Raw genomic sequence first — 23,419 nt, 5'->3', positions numbered from 1 at the left:
TCTCTCTCTCCGCCACTCTCTCAAATACGGTGAGGTATGCCTCAACGTCGTCGTCGGGTGTCATTTTTTGTAAGCCCCGCTGAACGGCCCTCCTCACGTTAACAGTCTCAAGGGGGCTTGCCTCCACTTGTTGGGACTGAGCCACAACAGTCTCTCTGAGCGCAGCAATCTGCTCCATTAACAGGCGATTCGTTTCCTGTTGTTGGGCCATAGTCTGCTGTTGCGCATGTTGCTGGGCGTGAAAAGCCTCTGCATGAAACTTCCGTTGCTGTTCCAAGGCCTGCTCATGTCTCAGGTTAGCCTGTATCAGCTGCTTTATCACTTCCTCCATTGTGCCGGATGGGCCTTACAGTGCTGCAGCCTTCACTCAGGACATATGCTTCCGGCCCTTTAAATGTCCACAAAATTCAGATGCTGTGTTTTGTCCTGCCGTTGCTCCTAGCACCACTGTGCCCGCATTCTCCACCAATTGTAGGGGACAGCTCACGCATGGGGCGGCAATGACGGTTTCACACAGGTTTCCAACGTAAAAGCGCGTTTATTTAGATGTTGTAGTTACAGAGCACCTTGTAAACAAAACAAACTATAAGCCTGTCCGGCTCTAACTAAACAGCAGGATACCTCTCTAGCAGCCTAAGGTCTGACGCAAAGCAAAGTAACCAGTTTTGTATGGGGTAAAGCTTCATACCTGGTGAGCTGCAGCGCTGGCTGTAGCTGCTCCTTCATTCAGTTTCTCCCTTCACCTGCAAACTTACCAGCCCTCTCTTTTAAGGCTTCCTCCCCAGTAACGAGCTTAGGAAGCCTCACCTGAGAGCACCTGGGTTTGCTACCATGCCTGGCAGAGGTAACCAGGTGAGATATATATACCATCAACCACGCTCCCATACACTTTACCACAATATATATATATATATATATATATATATATTGTGCCTGTGTATAATATGCACTCTTAACTCTGAAATCCTATGGCTAGGCAATCTATCTGTGTGTATGGTGTATATATGTATACTGTACAGTATGCATAGAAATAAGAAAACACTGATGTGCATAAATATACCCTAGAGTACTGGGTCTAACTCTACTAACTTGGATAGAAAAGGATGAACTAACCCTGAAACATCTGTTCTGTTCAACATTGCAATATGTTATCACCTCTGCCGTTCACATTAACATCTGGCATTAGATAGGTAATGAAGCACAAACTGTGATGGAACACCTGTGGTTTGCAGTAGCTTAGCTGTAGGATGTGTGCGTTACGTTCAACTACTGTACATTAGAATTAAATTGAGATCTTTGAAACTGTTCGTCTGCTAAACGTAGGGTGCTTACCCAGTGTCTTTATTAAGTGTATTTTTACTAGTGGCCCTGCGTCATGTTATTGCAGGGCAGCACAAGAAAATAAACAATGAAAGTCAACCTTATTTCAAATGTTGGATGTGTTTCTGTGCAGATACAATATTGGGAGTCAGTTTGCTGACTGCAAACGACAACAAAGATGCTACAGGTCCAGTTGCCCCGAAAGTTTCAGGACTAGAAAGAAGTCAAGAGAAGAGCCAAGACAGTACCAACGAGTTGCAGTTTGAACCGTTGCTGTCTAAGGAAGTTTGCCCACCCTCTTTGCCTACAATTCAACCAGAATTGGAGCCACAGACTCTACACTCTCCTCCAGAACCGTTGGCTTCTCGATCAACGAGCCCTATACAGACACAACCTGAGCTTCCTCAACTTCCTGGAACCCCTCTAGAACAAGAAGAGCCACTGCCTTCGCAACCGCAAGTACAGCTGCCACCAAAGGCTCAGTCCCTGTCCCAGACACCAGTTCTCCACAGTCCTCCAGCAGTGCAAACACAAGCTTCTTCCCAATCATTACCCCAGTCTTTGTGCAGCTACAACAGCAGCAGTTTAAGTGTGAACAGCTTAAGGTTAGTCAATTTGCCAAACGTAAAAATATTTTGGAACCCTAAACACGTAGTGTATTTAACTACTGTAATAAACCACACAAAATGTAACACTTCAAGCTATTTATTCATTAAAGTGGAGAGTTGGCAGGAGAGTTTACATTGTGGTTTGAACCTTCTGCATTCCTTATGTATTATGAAGGGACATACCTGATAAGTTTCTTCTGCAAGAAGGCCTGAGTTGGCCCTCTACAACACATTTTTCAATTGGTGATTTTCAAGAACTCTCACTGATTTCATTACGCCTTGTACAGGGTCAGTCAAGCTGTTCTAGCAGCAGAAGCTCACTGAAGCTGGCCCTGAATAACGTAAGGTGAAGCTGGTGAGTTGAAACGGCAACTCACCTACAAATTCACCTACCCGTTATTCGGCTTCGGTGAATAAAACCCAAATTTAAACTATGGGACACTAGTATCAAATATGTATTCATACAAAGGGATTCAATGTACTGAAATACAGAAAGCATTTTTTGTGTATACTCTTTACATTTCCCTTTGATCTAGAACAGCTTTTTTATAATTGGTAACAATGTGATTTGAAAGAAAACAAAATGCTACTAAATCGAACTGACATAGCAAGGTTTTTTTAAGGCAATTGATTTTGTGTTTATTTTCTTGAATAGGGTCTTTTTGGCAGCACTCTGCAGTTGATGCCTAGTCCAATCGAAAAAAGAGGTTATGTTTTATTGTGTTAAAATTGAACTTTTTAATGGCGACAGATGTATTGATCTGCTTGTGATTTTCTTTCAACAGCAGCAGCAGAAGCAGCACTCCTGCCAAAAGTCAGGTGGCGCCATCACATTTGGCTCGTCATTCATCAGCTTCTCCGTACCCTCTGTCTTTACCAAGTCACAGTCCCTTGCATAGCTTTACACCCACCCTCCAACCACCTGCTCACCAGCACCACCCCAATATGTTTGCCCCACCTGCTGCTCTACCTCCTCCACCTCCACTGACATCAGGGACACTGCAAGTTCCAGGACATCCAGCAAGCAGTTCATACTCAGGTATGGTGGGTAACATGATAAATGCTCAGTGGGAGTAGTGGGTGGAATCTACACCCTGCTTATCTGCCTAAGATTGTGTACACTAATTTTCCAATGTAGACTTTCTTAAAATATTGTATTAGTGTACCAGTGTCATAGTGTATGTAGATAGTAATCAAACCATCTTTCCAATTTTGTGTTTCAGAGCAAGACCTTCTCAGACAGGAACTGAACACACGCTTTTTGGCTTCTCAGAGTGCAGATCGCGGGGCATCATTGGGCCCACCTCCTTACCTAAGGACAGAGTTCCACCAGCACCAGCATCAGCACCAGCATACACATCAACACACCCACCAGCACACCTTTACGCCTTTCCCACACGCCATCCCGCCTACCGCCATTATGCCGACTCCAGCACCGCCCATGGTGCGTACCCCAGCCAGAAATGTGAGGATAAGTAGAACACAACTCTAATTACTTAATTTTCAGTTGGTTTGATATACAAATTTGGGTTTACTTACCATGTAAGATTTTGAAGAAGTGTCAGTAGAAAAACCTTCTCATTCTAAACCGAGGAGGAAAATCATGCACATGTTTCTTTGAGGCTTAGTGTTTGTAAGACAGGGAACAGTGTAAATCAGTGTTGTGGTCCCAGGTAAGTGGAATATATTGATATGGGGAGAAATTGTGGAGTTTACTATAAAATAGTCCTATATTTTGACCCAAGCAACCTGTTGCCAGAGCTGTTTGTGTGACCATTCTCTTTTAGTGATGTTAGATTTTCTGCCAGGTGAATAACATGATGGAAGACTTAATAACATTTTATTAAAGTGTTGCAGTGCACTAATGAACCATGGCCACATCACCATTTTAGTGTTTTTATGGTTCAGGTGCTGCAAAAACCTTTAGACTCCTGTCAATGCCTTCCAGTCCATGTCAACCTGGCTATATTTTTGGGGGGAAAAAAGTTAAAATCATAAGTGAAATTGCAGTTATTAATGATAATTGATCAGGTTACTTTTGTTTAAGCAGGGAAACGTTTTACAATAACCTACCGCAGTAGTAGAGCATAAATATTTAACAGTTAAATTATCCAGTAAGATGTTGCAGAAGATCAAACAGAAGTAGCTTTAGTAGAACTTTTCTTTCTGTGACCAGCATGGCTAGACATTTATCTTAGTACTTGAAGATTTGACTTTCCAAGGCACTTAAGGAAATTTTGGGATCTGCTCTATTATGCATCTCGAGTACTTCACATAGAGAAATACAGAACCATGTTTTAGTGTACCATGTCTTACTTTTGTAAATACTGTATAAAGGTGAATGCCACCTTAGACTCTGCTTACAAAATCTCTAGAAGATGAGATCTACTTGCCACTTCATTTAGAGCAGATACTACAGAAAAATGTTTTGTGGAAAGAGAATTAATTTTTTTATTATTTCGATTGAATCTGCAATTGTTATATGTATAATTCATTTAAAACAAAATGAGGTCACAAAGCTGCTTCTTCTTATTATTATCTTTCATTTATATAGCGCCAACAATTCTTACAATGCTGCACATAAATTCAAGGGGTATGACAAGACTAGGATTGACAGACTAAGACAAACCGATACATTAGGTGGAGAGAGCATCTTGAGAAGTATGATAGAAAACATGATGGCTGTCGCCTAGACTGGTATTAAAATACTATTGTGAAAAGACTGTCTATCCTTATAAAGCTGTTGAGTATGAATATATCTCTTTGGAAAAGACAAGCAATATAAATTGTGCACATTAAAAATGCATTAACAGGTGTAACACAGACCTTAGTGTGTATTAAGTGTACCTTTTTACCATAAAAAATAAAGCTACTTAAAACAACACATAAGAACCGAACATTGTAAAAAGAGGCGCTTCATTCTAATGCTAAGCCTGTATATCCTGTAGGATCACTGCTTTGGTGATTGCGGGCCATCTTGCTGCAGCTTTATTATGTTATTGTAGAAAAAAAAATGTATTTATAGGGATCATCTTTTATCATAAAAATAAAATACAAGGCTGCCATAAAAATGTCTTTGTGTGCACAACATCCAGCGCGCAGTTTTATTTACACCATAAAAACATCAGGGTGAGCGGATCGTAGATTCAGTATTCACTTGGTGGAGGTTAAACAGTGTGGCTGTTAACAATATACTGGATGTGGGCTTGTGGATAGTGCTCTTGGTTGTTAAACAGTGTGATAAAAAGTGTGCTCTTTATGACTGCTCCACCGCCACACGGTAATAACTATTTGCTTTGATCCTTTTGCAGTTTGACAAATACCCTACAAAGGTTGACCCCTTCTACCGCCACAGTGTGAGTTTAAAAAAAAAAAAAAGTGCTGTGATAAAACCGTTGGCTTATTGCTTGTCTGTAGCATGCTGAAACCATCACCCCCTTTCCTCTCTCTCCATAACTTGCCAAGATTTCAGTGCCTGTTCTAATCATCCGTCTTGGAATTCCCATCGCTTTCTCTCTCGCTTTGGCTGGGGCAATATGGAGGCTTCATTCGCATGATTCATTTCTACTGGAGATGCAGTATCCTGTTTTTAATCAAAATTTGTCACTACTCATAAACTGTACAAGAAGTCTTACTGTGGAGGAGATGACATGCAACCCGAACCTTGCTCCCCACCGGGAGAATAACAATCAACCAAGAATTTTAAATAGGGATTTCATGGGTGTTGTAAAACCTGCAAGATGAAATTCTTAAGTTATTCTGATCCAAACGGTGGCTGCTACACGAGAAAAGTTGATAAATTTAACCAGAGATTTATTATACTTTATATTCTCAAAACCTTCTCATTTTGAGGTACTGAGATGGCACTGTTTTTTTTTTAAACACAGTAACACACCTTTCCATTCTATGTTTATTTGATATAAAATAGATTTCAAATTTACATAATTTTACATAATTTAAAAATATTCCTGGAATTAGTCATTATACTCTCATATCACAATCTACAAAGTGCAAAAAATGAAAATTAAAAAGAAATCTATAATATAAATCTATACATTTAAAAAATGTACCTTGTCCCCTTTAAAGAGCTGATGTGCCTTTGACATTGAATATTAAGGTATTACGTCACTTTCAGTTTACAAAAACAAGAGTGCGATAGATGCGGGTTTTGGCTTCTGTCTCACTAAAAAAAAAGCCCAACTGAAACCAAAAATGTTTTTACACATGTTTTTGGTATAATAGGCAATATCATTACAACTGAACACCCGCATCCATTACACTGGATCTGTAGCGAATTTTCCAAACAAAAAGCCTACATAAAATACACCCCTTGAAATGGGACATCCTTCTAGCAGAAATGGTAGAAGTTAATAGAGTGAGGGACTTTAAATATGCATGGGATAGGCATAAAAGTATCCGGAGTCGAGGACGAAACTAAGGACAGATTGCAGTCTTTACATCAGTAAAAATAGGCAGACAACCCTTGTATCATTCCGTTAACATTTTGTAAAGGTAGGCACATTTTTATGAGTGATAAGCCTTCCTTGAAATGCCTTTGTGGAGCGTGACCCTACCGTTCCACCACACTGTAGAATTAGACATTCTGGTTGTGAATAAGTGTCTCATATATGGAAAAATACATTTATGGCTAGTAAATAACGTGGATATGATCATTCTTTCTTGGTGTCATTATCCTGTTTATAATTCTTGATATAAATCTTTTTCTGTGTGGAGGTTTTCAGTTCAGCAAATACCTTGCCTCCTTGGTGATTTTAAACTTGACACCTACTTATTCCATTCACTGCAAATAAGTCTTGCAAACGAAGCCCAGTGGTATGTCAAATTTATACACTGCATTCTCTGCGTGTGCAGGGTATATACTTTACATACTGCTGGGCAGGATTTATCGGACTGACCTGAATCATGCAGAATGAATACCCGGGTTTTAAGTGGATAAGGGGGCACTTGTATTCTGAAGTACCCCAAAAATGTCAGGTTTTATGACTATCCCATAAATCCCTAATGGCTGATGGTCCTCAGGCCCTGTGAAAGTCAATTCAATTTGCTTATGACCAGTGGCGTCCGAAAGTCTAGTTTACTAGATAGCTAGCTACATAGCTACTAGACAAACACTAGAAGACACTTTTCTTCTTCTTGCTAATTTGTAACAAATTGTACACTCCTATGCGTCCCCATGTTAGTAATGATTATGCCTGCCAATTCTAAATTAAAAAAAAGGTTTTCTACAATGGTCCTCTAATGACTGTATATCCTCTCTCCTGAAACATATTAGCATGGAAGTGGAATATCTATTCTGCGTTAAGACTGATTATCTCCTGACCGCATGTATATTTTGGCACACCTACCCAACGTTCCCTAAGAGACAGACCACACAGCTCTTTCAGCTTATTAAATGGCCCATAGATTAACATTAGCAGTGACAGTACAACCACTAAAGCAGACTAATGAAGTCATAATTGTGCATATTCTTTAATTTCTTACACAACACCATTAAACCTTTAACAAAGTAATTGAGTCTTAATGGAGTGAAATCCTGGCTCTGTTAAAGCTTCATTTTTTTAATTAGCTTGCTATTTCCCTTGGTCTTATTTGGCTTAACATCCCTCCTGCTTTTGATGTACTCTAAATTCCGAAACCATTTAGGCATTCAATCCAATTTAATAATTCATAATTACAAAATCACCTTTTATTTTAGAAGAAAAGAAATTCATCAAGGGTATCATTTCTGTGCTAATTGATGTTGAATGTCCTTAAAATTCTCCACTCAACATGTATTAAAATGGTTTTAATGCCTTGACTGTTAGAGCCCAGTATATTTTTATATACCAGTGTCTGCTTTTGGCTTTGCACTTATGCTGTGGTTGTGTGTCTTGTAGACATGTTTTTTTATTATTATTTCTTTACTATTTTCTTACTATTGTTTGTTTTCTTTCAGTTGTTCCACTCCTATCCGCCTGCTGTGTCTGGCATTCCGCCAATGATTCCACCTACGGGACCCTTTGGCTCACTTCAAGGGGCATTTCAACCCAAGGTAAAATAGTACTCCTTTATAAGAATCACTTTCTATTTTTTTTTTTGTTTCATGGAATACATCCCTATGTTTTGGCCAGTATCCCAAGGCAGCATTGACCTTGTAAAGGTACAAGATGCTTATTTACCCCACATGATGACCAAGAGAATATTTATTTATTGTGGGCATTATTGTGTCTCGAAGCAATTCAGATCCACTTGCTATTAAATGAGTAAATGCTTTGCTATTTATACAGTAGCTATTAGCTGTTATGTGTCTTTTGTTTTTCATTATAAAAGCAGTTGGAACTTTAATTACTAGTGCATTTAATGCCTTTGTTAAATGGAATTTATGATTGTGTTTTTTTTATGTTAAACATGTTGTACAGTTATTTCATACAAGTATATAGCAATTCGGTTTCATTTCTATGAAAAGGATACTTCATTTCTTCATTATTTTTCATTATTAATTGAATGTATAGATAGTGTCTTGTAAACACCAAATTCCTTCTATGCCTGGGCAATACCAGCAGTATTACATTTTTGTGCATCTGGACTGATAAGAATCGCAAATATGGAGACAATCATTCTATGATAACAATAGCGAATACACCATTGTACTTATTGTTATCTTAATTGTTGTTATTGTTATTATATAGTTCTTCTCTCCAATATGTAATATGTAAAAAAAAAAAAAAAGATTTTTCGAAGGCTCATTTATATTGGCTATTTCTTGTAGTAGAAAACTCTAATCCAAGGTCCTTACAATTGGTGTTCCTGCCTGCAATATTTTGAATACATTCAGGGATGGCGTACAATAGCTTATGGATTTAATGACAACCCATTAGATCTCAAAAGTGTATCATGAATTATGGAATGATGTAAAAAATGAAAATATAACAATGTGAGCTCTATTAATGATACATAAAGCAAGCTAGTCTTTTTTCATATTTTTTACCAAAGAAAACAACCGTTACTCATTTATAAGCGTGAACCAAAAATATGCCCCATCAGTAAAAAAAAGAAATAAATTAAATAAAATTGTCATTCTGCTGAACTTGCAATCAGTGCATAATTGGTTGTGCAGGGCATCTTCGGACCCCAGGAGAGGCATCAGTTAAATCGCTAACTTTATGGTCGTGCAAGTGAACCTGTCTGAAATTCCATCCATGTTTGAGATTCAAGCTTTCTCATTACGAAAGCCACCAAGGGAATATTGCCTAAGTCATTCAGCCTATTGACACTTGAGATAAAGGTCTGTGAGGCTACCCTGTCATGTTGCCTACAAAAAAGGTAACACAAACCTTATTTTGTCCCGCTGCTCAGATAGTCAATGCTATGTCAATGTAGAGGTTGACAAAAGGGTGAATAGCGAATAGATTGCAGTTAATATGGCCACGTTTTTTTTTTCTACTGCCAAAACCAATGATGTTTAGCTTCACATATCAAGGAAAGTCACAGTCCATTACTTCTGAGATGCCTGAAAAATGAAAAAAGAAACTGCCAGGATAAGAGGCATGTCAAGCAAAAAGCTAAAGTGATATGAAGTAGTGTTGAGGGGAAAAGTATTTTGTCATGTCCAATTAACTTCAACTGTTCTTCACGTTCTTAGACTTCCAATCCTATTGATGTTGCAGCTAGACCTGGAACAGTACCACATACTCTTCTGCAGAAGGACCCCAGGGTAAGCGGATGGGAGAGGAACTGAAACCAGAGTGTGACCATTATGTCAAAATATTTATAGTCTTCCTATGAATACTAACTGCCCTTGTAATAAAAACTCAATCAGCCTCACACCTTTTAATCAACTCTTTTTAATGCATCGGTACCTGTTTCAGGTTTAATGAATGTAAAGTCTGTGGATTCACCTTAAAGTGACATGTTTATTTTTATATAATGTGCATCTGCAGTTTATATATATATATATATATAGTTTTCATATGAGAATAAATATAACTACTATGTGTTAATGGTGAAAGAGTATGGTTGAAAATGAATTTGTGATTACATTTTGTTATGTTTTTTTTTTTTTTTTGTTTTTTACTTTTGCTTGAAAACACAATTAACCGCATAACCATGAGGTGGGAAACGCAAATAAGTGGCATTGAGAAAAAGATGTCTTTCTATCCATGTTATGGTTATGTAGATATTATCTGAGTAGTGTCCCAAAAACAAAATTACATTCTAATACCCCTTATACTAACTTCGTGTGCCTCTCTTATATTGAACCGGTGCATGTACTGGATTATTGTCATACAGCTGTATTCATTTTCAGTGAGGCCCTGCAGACTTAAACCACACTATGCTTATGGGTTAATATGGCTGCAGTTTATGTAAGACAGCAAAAAAAATATTTAGGTATTGTCTTTTGACCGAGGCTGTATTGGTGTTACTGCCATTTGGCCATATCGCTTTGCTTTGTTTCCAAAGCAAGGCTTTATCCCTTGTGGTACCAGAGTGGAAAGATCTTGTGCATGAAATGCAGTATCTGTTGTTGTTGTAACGATCCAGTCCCGTACTCCCACAGCTGCTGTATTATTGAATGTGCTGATGAAATATTGATGTAATTGGTGGATTGGAGCCTCTTGATTTCCAAGTCTACATTGAGCAAACAGGCAGCATGTTTTTCAAAGGCTTCAGATATGTATATTAAACAAAAGTAAAATACTGTTTAGTTCAGCAACTTAGCTACTGGATGAAAGCACCCATTTGTTTTGCCTGGAATCTGTTAACATTTTATAAGATTGATTTATGTTTTTCACCACGTAATTATGTGGTTAATTGTCTTATCAAGCAAGAGTTAAAAAAAAAAATCAAAACCATTAAAAAAATTGCCTATATGTATGAATTATCATACATTCATTCTCAACCGTGTTCCTTAACCATTTAATTAACACATTTTATGTAGAGTCACATAATCATAGAATTTGATGGCAGAGAAGAACTTTTCGACCCATCTAGTCTGCCCATAGAGTAAAGGCTAAAACCGTAATTGATGCTTGGTCTTGTTCAGAATTTTAGATTCGGGTGTCCTTATATAATATTTATTGGGTGTGCATTGATTAGTTGTAGTGTACTTAACAATGTAACACATTTTCAGTACTCTTATTAATACACAACCATAACAAACACATGGATTATGCTTCTCAGCCCAATTACATAATTCAAACATTTCCATTGAATTAAAAATCCTAGTTATAGTTTTTGATATTTTGTTCCAATTTGCCAAGTGTTTTTTTGTGCTAATTTCCATATGAAGCCATTTCCTCTTCTATAATCTAACACAAATGCAGAACAGTCAATGCCTGTTAAAAACATTTCTCTATATCAAAACATCAGCTGGCCAATGTTGGCAGGGTAGCCATATGACTCCACTTACTGCCAAATCATCCCACTTTGTATTGGAGAGAGAAAAATACACTGGCTGTGTTTTAGAAAACAAATATATGGCGCTGGTATAAGATTAATCGAAGTCTAATACAGATATATATAGAAAGAGAAGCAGACTGATGATAGAAAGATGTATAGATAGGCAAATCGATATTAAATAGTACGTGATTGTGTCAGAACAAATCGTGACACGTTGCATGGCATGTTCAATAGATTGGCATTTCTGATGTCAAATTCTGTGACGAGGAATTAAATTTGGCTGCCGTCCTCCACAAATTGACTAATTATTCTCCAAAAGGGCTTCATTTGAAAGTAAAATCTCAACATTTTAATTTCTCTTCATTATGAACCAATAAGCATTTGTTAACTAAAGTGATTGTCTGAGTGACAAGCATGTAACCAAGTTGTCATTTTCTTTTCACAGTTGACAGATCCTTTCAGGCCCTTGCTGAGGGTAAGATGCTTTTTTTAACATCTTTCTTGGCACATCAGAGCTAAAATAAATGAATAATAAAGAAGTGGTATATCAGCATACTGCTCATGTCCAGAATAAAGAAAGACAAGGAAATGTTCCTAAACAAATGTGCAGTTTTTTTTTTTCTGGACTTTTATATACATCAGGAATCATGTTTCAAATTGCATTATTTACGCATTCATTTCTTGAAATTAATGTCTTGAAAACAATTCCTGTATTTTTTCACCTTCAGTATGGTGAAAGTAGATCTCCAATTAGTATTTGCTAGGCCAAAACAGAAGCAAACATTATAGTAATTCCAGTAGTATATTACATAGTCAACTTTACAAAATATATGTCTGTCTTCTACCAGACATTTTGATATTTGCCATTTAAATATTATGATAGGTATGAATAAATTGCAAAGAAAAATAAACTCCAAGATCTCTGGGAGAAGCCATCTTGATTTGATATAATAATACAGATGATGTAGCAGGGGTTCCATCTTAAGTTAAACTACAACAGGTCTGTTGCTGTAGGCACATTGCTTGTTACATATTTTATACATTAAATTTATACTGATGATCTTTCACTGCAGACAATGGAATTTTTTGTAAATTCTGGTGCAAAGTGATACAAATAGCATGAACTGCGAGAACATTGCTCATATGCACAAGCCCAAGTCAAGCTCGGGATTTGCTAGAGAGACAAAATGGCAGCTTTATTAGATCAACATGTTTTAAAAGAACATTTCCTCTTAGTTCTTGTTTCCTATCTCAGATTTTCATACTATGCATTTTTTTTTTCAGAAACCTGGAAAGTGGTGCGCCATGCATGTCCATATCGCCTGGCAAATCTACCATCACCAGCAGAAAGTCAAGGTTGGTCTGAACCTATATTGGCTGCTTGGCTGCATGAGTGTTCCTCTAAAAGAAATATATGTTACACTGTGTCAGGGGCAATTGTTTCAAAGGAGAATAGTTGTGTAGAACAGTCATTTCAATTCAAAATGCATTCTGAAAGTTTAAAGGATGCTTTAAAATAATAATAAAAAAAAAACACTTTATAGTAAATGGAAAATATTTGAGTTAATATTTAAATGAGAGGCGTAGAGGAATATTCTTTTCTAATTATTGAAGTCATGTCGATATTTGGGAATATCATTGTAACTGCAATAAGGTCTAATGGCTAGTTATAATATCAGTGGCGGGTGGTTGTAGATTTAGTTACATACCTTCTTCTCTGGGTATGGTAATATTAGTCTTTTAGATTGCAAGCTTGGGTACGTCCGTTTACGCTTCATATTATTGGGAACATTCTGGTTTATAAAAAAAATGTTAATCTGCCAAAAATTGATATGCCAATGCAAAAAGCATCAGTTAGGAAATCAGTAATTGTGTGATATATAAAAAAGAGTTGTTGGCTCCCAATTGTGTCATCCTAAAGATCTCTCCATATACCTTGAGACTGTGGCAGGAATCCCAAAAATTCAACCATGTTTAGCTCATTGTTTCTTAATACATGAGACGACAATGTTTTCTTCAGATATGTGGTTTGTTCAACTATGGCCAGAGGCAGCACTGAACCAAGAATCACACTGCCCTTGTCATTTATTATGTTTTCATATTTTTCCATGGTAAAAACAATATGTAAAATACTTTATCTAAGTAAGCAATTAGGGATGACTTTTCACGTAATCTACACTAAATTCTGTCAGTGTAGTGTGATCCGTCTGACCTGCAACCCAGCTATAGACTCCCACATGCTCCTCAGAATGCAACGTCAATCAGGGACTCGACATCATGACAAATGGGCAGACTAGATATGTTTCTATATCCCTATGTACACCTTAATGGCAGTGGGCATCAATGAGCAAGTGGGGAACCATAGTTTAAATAGCTGTGGGTGATGTCAGAATCTAGTTACTTGGTGGATTTTGCAAAATCACCCCTTTCCGAATCAGCTCAATTACCTCTGATTATGTTTAAATACGTTAAGGTTATATGGTTTCATATGTATGGCTAAACGTGAAACCGGACTGAGCTTGTATTTCCCTATGACATTCTACCCTTTCTACAACTTAATTCCAGTCTTCAAGCACAGGAATTTTAAGAACTATTGTCATCGTAAATTGCTTTGTTTTTTTTCTCTGTTCCCCCAAACACTTTATGATTTCATGATTGTTAGAAGGTACGGCGTATTTAAGCGCTAGAGCTTTCAAGCTCTCGGGGGTATTGTACAAACATTAATTACGTTTATCTAGATTTGTTTAATTCATAATGGAATTTGAAAGCATCTTCTGTGCTTTTACTTGGTTAATTTGTTTTTCTTTCTCTCCTCCTGAATGGCAACCGTTAATTGAGACTCATCTAGTATTGTTTTGTGGTGATCAGAAGTCACCTTGAGATGCCGTAAAAGCTGAATGCATTGTTTCCTTAATGGGTTTGATTAGTGTGGTTAATTTTCTAAATTAGCATTTTAGATCAATCTGTAATTACATTTTAAATAAAAATAACTACCCCTAGTTTAAAAAAAATCAGGTATGTAATAGTACATTTACTATTTACGGAACAAATATTTTTTATTGATATTTTCATTATTTATTCCAGATTTCCTACAGGTTCTTATAAAGACTAGCAAATGTGGTCAATCAATTTGGATAAAATTAAGAGAAAATAAGATAGATAAATAGAAGTATAGGTAGATAGGAGAATACCTCAAGGGAAGTATACTTTTGATATATATGTAATAAGGGGCTGAAAGTGTAAGCCAGTAATGGGTAAAATGGAGGGAAATCTTTTTTTAAAGTAGGACTGCACTTCCTTTTAACCCACTGGGACTCTTCTGTAATTTATAACCCTAATGCCCTAATGTACGACTTTGTTTTATCATAATTATTAAAAATATGTACTGTAAGAAGCACTGTGTAAATTGTTGGCACTTTATACATAAAGGAATATATATATATGTCTATATTTCAGAAACCTACGGTAGAGTGACAATGAGCCTCAAATGGCTTGAAAGGCTGTGCTCGTATTTCACTGCTTGATATCATTGTCCCAGAAAAAGGGATTGTTCTTTGTTCAATTACCCAAAGCTCTAATGCAACTTGCTGCTTTATTTTAAGTGCAGAGAATTTTTCCACAGAGACTGTGGTTTCCAAATGAGGAAAACTATTAAAATTACTTCTAATTCACATAGGAATTGGTAAATAGACTCCAGTCATTCCTCTCATGTTTTCCCTGTAGCAATAGTGTTAAGTCAGCTGACTTCACTCAGTAAAATAAGTCATGTTTTGTAGGTGCCTACATAAGTACTTGTGGCTTTGTTTTGTGTTTGTTTTATTTTTTGTAGGTTTTGGGGAAGATTCTGTAAAATTCATAGTCTCTGTAAGGATGGTAAAATACGTGCCACGAAGGCATGATAGACTTTTAAAGGGAACCTTCCACCAAAGTTTATGTTAATAATACCAAATAAAAATTTTTTAAACGTATTGTGCTGTTTTCTTTTAATAGGTATAGTTTTTGCATAATGTTTTCAAGCAGCTCTTTATTAGCCATTAGTGTTCTAGCTCTGTTATCATAGCCCGATCTACTAGACAAACTCTGACCCCTTATCACACTGCCTGTGGAAAACAATATAATGGCTCAGTCTTAATCTCCCACATGGGCACTAAGGAAAGCCGATAGGGAATGGACTTCATTAGCATTGCTGTAAAGAAAAAGTGTGGTGTTCGAGCAGGAAAAGTCACCCAAAATATAACCAATGAAAACAATGGCAGGCTTCAGGTCTCCAGATAAATGATGTTAATTGGAACAAAATGCGATAAAACCATGTTTTTGGATTTGGATTTTGGATTGTTTCTCTTAACTATTTTGTGTTTGAAAACACATTAATAAAAATAAAAATCTTAAAACCAAAAAAATAACCAAATACTTGTTTCACAACACTACCAGGATAAATGGCTGCATAACCTATCCTAACAGTTTCCAAAACGCCATTAAATAATTTAGACATTTGTAACAGTAGTAACTCATAGCGTTAAGCATTAAGGAATACCATTGGGTAAATATGTGTTTTAGAAATGCCCTTTGTGAATTTTCTTAGAATGTATATCTTCTTTACTTATAGCTATTGATGTGCATAACAATGTTTCACTAATTATCCTTTATCAAAGTAACAGTTACAGTCCATGATCACCTCCTCTTCTTTCTGCCAAGTATCAAACATGTCTTCTTCTTTTGATAAAATCACCTTTTTATAAAAAGTGTACCTTCAATTACAACACACTCACAGATCAATTTTGCAATTTTAAGGTGTAAATGTGGCATTTTGGATGATCTTTGATACCTCCCTTTTGACCTTAGGGAAGAAAATAATTTCCTATCATTGCTTTCCATTCTAGAAACAGATGCAGACGGATCCACACAAGCTGGATTTTGGCCTAAAGCCCGAGTTTCTGAGCAGACCACCAGGTCCCAGCCTCTTTGGAGCTATCCATCATCACCCACATCCTCATGACTTGGCACGTCCTTCAACACTTTTCTCTGCAGCTGGTGAGTATAACTATTACTGCTTGTGGAACATTTAAGCTTGGAAATTACTCAGATGAACACTGAGACCCTTCGTTCATAGTGAGAAGTGAGAGGGAAGCATTTATTCATATAAATATGGCTAATGGCCATTTAAAATAACTAAATGAATATCACAGGCTCAACTGAAACCAAGGATGACCGTAACAAATGCTGTACTGTATATGTAGAGAGGGGTATGCCTAAGGATTAGATATGGTATCCTATATAGAAGATTTGCGCAAAATTGTAATTCGTGCTACAGTATCCTTTAATACATTGTCTTCACACTATTTTTCTTCTCTAGGTGGCACACATCCTGCTGGGGCACCTTTTGGCCCTCCGCCTCACCACAGCAGTTTCCTTAATCCTTCTGCTCACCTAGGTAAATAAAACATCTGTATATGAAAATCAACTGCACATTACATAGCATAGATACTTGGTAGCTCGATGTATTTTATTGCGTGAATGTCTTAACCCTTCTCCTACATGGGAGTTCCAGCTAAGGAAGCAGACATGTAATCGTAAACTCCACGATACACCATATTATCATCCCATTTTGCCATAAAAGTAGCAAAATAATGCACGATGGATTTGTTATCAAAATAGGCATAATTGTAGGTTGAAACCGGAATCAAATATCAGATGTACGGTTTAAAATGTTCATCCTTTTGTGTAGACTATATTGATCTTTGTCTTCTCTAAAGATAGTATGTTTGCAGACCTAGTTGAGTATTTTGTGGACTTTTGCAGGTCTTTTTAATGATGAAAACATGCTATATGGGTAATTTTCCTAACCTACGATGTTAAACTGGCAGAAAATTTTATTTGCATGTTAGACTCCTTAACAGACATTTTTTTCGTAATTCATAATTCGTCTAATGAGATGATTTATTGTACCTGGTTTCTAGTAACGAAACAATAAATCAGAAAATAAAAATGGAAAAATAAAGAGGGCTATCACTGTTCTATCAAGTTATAATAGACTTCTATATTCAATCATGCATTCTTATACTTCTTTAATATTTTCCTTTTCTTTATATAGAGCCTTTTAACCGACCATCAACATTTAGCGGTCTCGCTTCAGTGAGTGGAAATGCTTTTGGGGGACTGGGAAACCCTTCAGTCAGTGAGTATATTTTTTGTTGGCTTATTACTTATATACTTATGTTATTATTATTTTAAAAAATGATATTGGAAAACTGGTTGTCAGGAGACAGCTGTCAGAAGAAGTGACCAAACAGGTGTTTTTTACAGGTGTAGGCAGTCATGTGTTTTTTAGTAAAGATTTTAGTAAATTACACATAGGCATTAATGACATCCCCATAAAAAATGATATTGGAAAACTGGTTGTCAGGAGACAGCTGTCAGAAGAAGTGACCAAACAGTTGTTTTTTACAGGTGTAGGCAGTCATGTGTTTTTTAGTAAAGATTTTAGTAAATTACACATAGGCATTAATGACATCCCCAGGTCTTTACACAGCGACGTGTTATTGTACGGATGCCTTACCTTTCCCAGATTTGTCACATAATTTAGGAGACATAGACAATGAAGCAAACTTGGTTTGTTTTGCTGATCACTAAAACACGTGAACATGACTGCTCCTTTAAAATATGTGAACAGCTCTTTTCTTAGAGCTTCTTGTGAGTGTAGGTCAGTACACTCTGCTGCCGGCAATTCACGGGGGCTTCTATAACGGAGCACCGGCGTGACACCATAGAAGGCCCGGTGGAAGTGCTGGCAGCAGCGGAGGTTGTCTGTGCGTATCGCACGCTGAACGTCCGTGCGATCCGTGCAGACAATCTCCGCTGCTGCCAGCACTTACGCCGGGGCTTCTATGACAGACGTCCACCGGCTGCCCACACTAGACACCTGGGGATGCTTTGGTAAGTCTGGGGGGGGGGGCAGAGTGGCATTTCTAGGGGGCATAAAGCATATCAGGGGGTATAAAGCATATCAGGGGGTATAAGGCATATCATGGGGCAGAGTGGCATATCTGGAGGACATAAAGCATATCTGGGGGCACAGGAGCACATTTATAAGTAAGGTGCATTATGAATTAAGAGAGAGGGACCTTAAAATGGTTATTGGTTTTCCAAATCTCTGTTTATATATATATATATATATATATATATATATATACGCTGACTATGCTGCATAATAGATACCAAAAATGTTAAAATACATGTATTCCTGTTCATTATGTAAAATACTGTTTTACTATTCACTTGTGTATTTTTTCTTTAAAATAAAATGTTCTTTACAATAGCACCAAATTTTAAGGGTGCAGCCTATAATGAATGTTGGTGAGGAAGTAATATACGGTAATATTACTTCCTTACCAACGTTCTTTACTAGAGCTAGGAACTACTCATAGCGGTCAATCAAATAACTCATGCATGGTTTTCTTGAGCTCAAGAACACAGTGTGGGAGTAAAAGTGACGCTGTTGTAAGAGGAAACATCTATTCAAGTAGAGCTAACAAGCTTTACTATAGATTTAAAACAAAATTTAGATAAAATAGAATTCAAAATTATATAGAACAATGATTTTAATGGCTCCAGGTTCAAAATGCACATAAAAGATAAAAGCATGTCATCACTCTGTCCTGGTTTCCGCTTGGAACGTGACTTTATTAATCTCATCTTTAAAACACCAAAGTATTAGGCTTCTTCATTTAGATAAAGCCTTGAAGAGAGTGTAAAGAAAATGGGATTCTTTTACAACATTGTTATATCACATAATAGCTCAGCACTACCATGTAATATTCCAACATATTAGGCTATATCTATATTACATGTAAAAATGTCAGCATGCTATTTGCTCTCTTATAGTCCATATATTTTGAGGAAATTGTTTGATTCTGCCTTTATATTGCATAAGTAAAATTGCACAGCAGATAGGAATACAGTCATTTTTCTTTTGTCTTTTTTCCTAAGAACCAACCAGATCCTTCAACCTTCCCCTCAATATGGGTTAGTACCACCTACATTTATGCTGTATATGCTTTCTGTTAATTGTTGACAGTTGTTAATTAAGGCAATTTTATGATTTGCTTAGTTTTACTATAAATGTCACTTTTTTAAATCATGTTTTCTCTTTTATTCTAGCATCCAATTCAATGTTTAGCCACAAGGACGGGTCAAATATGCAGAACTTCAACAATCCCCATGAGCCATGGAATCGACTGCATCGAACGCCTCCCTCATTTCCCACACCACCTCCTTGGCTTAAACCCGGAGAGCCTGAACGCAGTTCCTCTGTCACAGCTCATGAAAGAGAAGTTGACAAAAGAGAGTCATCTGTCAAGGACGATAAGGAAAGGTGAGTAAAGTAGTTAGTAAAGTTAAACATGCTTGTGAGATAGCACTGACTGCTTAACGAAAAAAAGAAAAAAAAAGCTTGTTTAAATCCTCAGGGTTTACAGGTTCAGCCCTTCATCCTTCCAAGGTCGATAAAATGTATCCAAATATCCAAAGTAAAAGATCTGTAACTTTTACCAAATCTGTCTTTACTTTTACTGTTCCGTACACTTAAGCCTATGCAACTGTCTTCACAGATTAAGAGAACAAATAACTTTGTATTAAAACACTTACTTATGTGTATACCATGCTGAAAGGATCTTCTGTTTCTTCTATAGAATTATTCCTATAATTATATTATGCCTGTTCTGTTGGTTCAGGCAGTGTTTGTAAGGGTGGATAAGGAGAAGGAAGGGGACTTTAGGACAGGAAATTGGTTAGCTAGAGCTGGTCCTTGCACTTTAAGACATTTGACATAAGGTTGACACTTAAAACTAAATATCTCCAAAGCAATTGCAGTGATTGAGATCAAAGAGTAGGTAATGTGCCCATCTCCTTATTAAATGTAGACCTCATTGAAATATTTCATCCACTTAATTCCTTCCCTTTCCAGTTATTGACACAATAACTAATTATAATATCTTCAACAGAGAAACTATGGAAAAGCGACACTCTAGTCATCCCTCACCAGCACCTGTAAACCAAGCAAATTCTTTGGGACACAACCGGAGTTTACCTGAACAAAACAGGAGTCATTTAAATAATGAAGTACGAGATAAGGAAAAGCCAAAAGAACGTGAAAGGGAGCACCCTGATTCCTGGAAAGAAGCTAATACAGAAGAGCATAAAACAAAAGACAATCATATTTCTGAGAAAGAAATTGTCCATGAAAGCCGAGCTTTAGAAGAAGCTAAACAGTTATCTAGGGTACCCTCACCTTATGTTAGACCTCCGGGAATGGAAAGCACTAGACCCAACAGTACATCAAACAGAGACATTGAAAGAAAGAGTGAAACATTTGATAATCTAAAGAAAAACAATGACGTGAAGGTAAAAGAGGAACGAAAAGAGGACCATGATGCGCCTGTACCAGAAGGCCCTCAGATCCACAGGTCGTCTGAACAACATCCACCAATATCAACTGCAAATGTCCATCCAACTCATTTAGCAGCAATGCCCATGGCTGTGGGTGTAACCGGAATGCATCACATGAACAGTATAGGTGGACTAGACAGGACTCGCATGATGACACCTTTTATGGGAATAAGCCCCATTCCAGGAAGTGATCGTTTCCCTTATCCATCCTTTCACTGGGATCCTATGCGGGATCCACTAAGAGATCCCTACAGGGGACTAGACATTCATAGGAGGGATCCCCTTGCAAGAGACTTTTTGTTGCGTAATGATCCACTTCACCGTCTTTCCGCACCAAGGTTATATGAACCTGACAGGTCATTCAGGGACAGAGAGCCTCATGACTACAACCATCACCACCACCATCATCTTTCAGTTGACCCACGAAGGGAACATGAGCGTGCCAGTCAGTTGGAAGAGAGAGAGAGGCTACACATGCTCCGTGAGGACTATGAGCATGCTCGCCTGCATGCAGTTCATCCAGGTGCCTTGGATGGTCATTTGCCCCATCCAAGTTTAATCACCCCTGGACTTCCTAGCATGCACTATCCAAGGGTCAGCCCGACAGCAGGACATCAAAATGGAATTCTTAATAAAACTCCTCCAACAGCTGCATTAAGTGCCCCACCTCCACTTATTTCTACTCTGGGGGGACGATCAGGTTCTCCCAGAAGGACTACCCCACTGTCTTCAGAGATTAGAGACAGACCACCTTCCCATACGCTCAAAGATATTGAAGCACGATAAAAGAGGGGTCAACTTGGGACGTAACAGGACTAGCAGCCTGATTTCAAAGCAAATCAGGACAAGACTTAACATATAATCTTTGTACAAATGTAAAGTCTCCTGAGAACAATGATTTTCACTTTTTTGTATGTTATATGTTGCAGATTTCCAGATCTTTTAGCCAATTCAAATGTCTGTGTCTTCAATTGTTATATTTTACCAGTGTAAAGCATTTGGTTGAAACAGACGGGAATACTTCATTACATCTCTTTGGACTGTATCAGACTTATGATATTCAAAGGCATTGTAAATATGTGGTTGTAGAAAAAAAAAGTATTGATTCATTGAGTGACGGTTCATATATGCAAAAGGGCAGGATCAAAGCTTTACTGTGTACAAATGTAAATAGATACAATGGAAATTGCATAATACAATGATTCTTCTTAAACTGCGCAGTTTGCAAACTTACTATTTAAGGACACAGCCTGTTTATGCTGTGTTGCATATATTGTTAGAGACAACTTAGCCCCCTCAACTATGCAATTACAGTGGAGGCTTTCCACAGAAACCTTTATAACATAAAAAAGGAACGTTTTTCAAACACTTAACACAACGACTAAAGTCATATGTTCCCTAAAAGAATGATGAGTCTTTTTACTTTTTCTTTTGATCTTATTTATTTAGTTTCCCATCAGCAATTGAAACCTTGCATGCAATAGAGTCTTGTGCAAATGCAGCACTCAAACTGTGGGTAACTCCTGGAATGTTATGTACTGTAAGACTTAAGTTATTCAGCATGGATGACAAGGTACATAAGCAAAGTGACATGAAGTTCTCTTCCATTGGTAAAAGAGGGACTTGGTATATTAGACTGTCCTACCTTGCCAAGTCAAAAATAATGTTAAGAGAATGATTAACCATCCAGGATGCTTACATAATATATCAAGGTATTTTACTCCTTGGCCATTCACCTCTGAAACTCTGTCCAGCACGACCATTTGCAGATTTATTATTTTTTACTAGGTAAGTGTTTTTTTTTTATTTATCTGATTGGAGAGGATATGACTTTATCTGAAGAAAATGTTTAACAAACATCATACACATTTGGTTTCCTGAGCTGTAAAATATTATGTATTAAATAAACCTAGTTCATTGGTGTGTATTAAAGTGATATCTTAAATTGTTAATCTTGTTTTGGCAAGAAAAAAAGAGAGGCATAAACAGAAAACTCCCCGACAGTTGTTTCTAATAAGAAGAGATCTATTTTAGTAGTCAACTGAAGGTTTAGTTGTGAGTTTCAGATTTTGTGAACTCCAGATGTTGTGCAGTGTTTTTTTCTTTAAGGAACAAACCCTCCCAACAAATTATGTACACTGGAACAGTAGTGGTAGCTTTCAGTATTGTAAAGAAATTGTTATATACAAACTCTTTTTTTGCTGTTTATCATGTATGTAAGAAATTCCTTTCTAGATCATATGTAAAGAGGTAAAAAGGAATTGAAAAGGAAAATAATCCTTTAAAAATGAACCGACTCGATCTTCAGCATGTTCCTCATCAGCGAAGACTTGTGTTATGTAAATTGTGCCATGTTATTAAAAAATGTGAACTAAACTTCCAGGTGCTTATTTGTGTGGGGTGCCCATCATTATTTAGGCAAGGATTTGCACCAGCACCGGTTTAACCTTCCAAACTCGGCAATTCATTTTCCTTATATAAAATATAATGATCCTATTAGCCTATGGCAAACTGATTAACAAGAAGTGACAGTCCTTTGTGTTTCATATTATACTTTTAGTTTACTTAACAAGATTTTTAGAACAAAACTCTACTATCAATCTCCTCTTTTTTGCTTCAGTTATTCCAAATTTAGTTGGTACTTAACA

The 23,419-nt window shown here is 37.1% G+C and overlaps 1 protein-coding gene across 1 annotated transcript in view; it reads left to right on the top strand.

Annotated features, from left to right (window-relative positions):
* AUTS2 (activator of transcription and developmental regulator AUTS2) overlaps positions 1-23,147 on the top strand; it is a 617,139-nt gene extending 593,992 nt beyond the window's left edge. Inside the window, exons 7-20 of the mRNA XM_053454913.1 lie at positions 1,454-1,925; positions 2,714-2,967; positions 3,152-3,393; positions 5,240-5,284; positions 7,885-7,980; positions 9,571-9,642; positions 11,773-11,802; positions 12,612-12,683; positions 16,208-16,358; positions 16,681-16,758; positions 17,419-17,502; positions 19,314-19,349; positions 19,485-19,698; positions 20,327-23,147. Of these exons, the coding sequence (XP_053310888.1) occupies positions 1,454-1,925; positions 2,714-2,967; positions 3,152-3,393; positions 5,240-5,284; positions 7,885-7,980; positions 9,571-9,642; positions 11,773-11,802; positions 12,612-12,683; positions 16,208-16,358; positions 16,681-16,758; positions 17,419-17,502; positions 19,314-19,349; positions 19,485-19,698; positions 20,327-21,557 (3,077 nt within the window). The 3' untranslated portion in view covers positions 21,558-23,147. The remainder of the gene's footprint in view (positions 1-1,453; positions 1,926-2,713; positions 2,968-3,151; positions 3,394-5,239; positions 5,285-7,884; positions 7,981-9,570; positions 9,643-11,772; positions 11,803-12,611; positions 12,684-16,207; positions 16,359-16,680; positions 16,759-17,418; positions 17,503-19,313; positions 19,350-19,484; positions 19,699-20,326) is intronic.
* Positions 23,148-23,419: the final 272 nt, after the last annotated feature.

This window comes from Spea bombifrons, chromosome 2 (assembly GCF_027358695.1).
Source record: "Spea bombifrons isolate aSpeBom1 chromosome 2, aSpeBom1.2.pri, whole genome shotgun sequence".
In the NCBI taxonomy this organism is placed as follows: domain Eukaryota; kingdom Metazoa; phylum Chordata; class Amphibia; order Anura; family Pelobatidae; genus Spea; species Spea bombifrons.
Note: the sequence above shows the minus strand (reverse complement) of the source record. Positions and strands in the feature narration are given on the sequence as shown.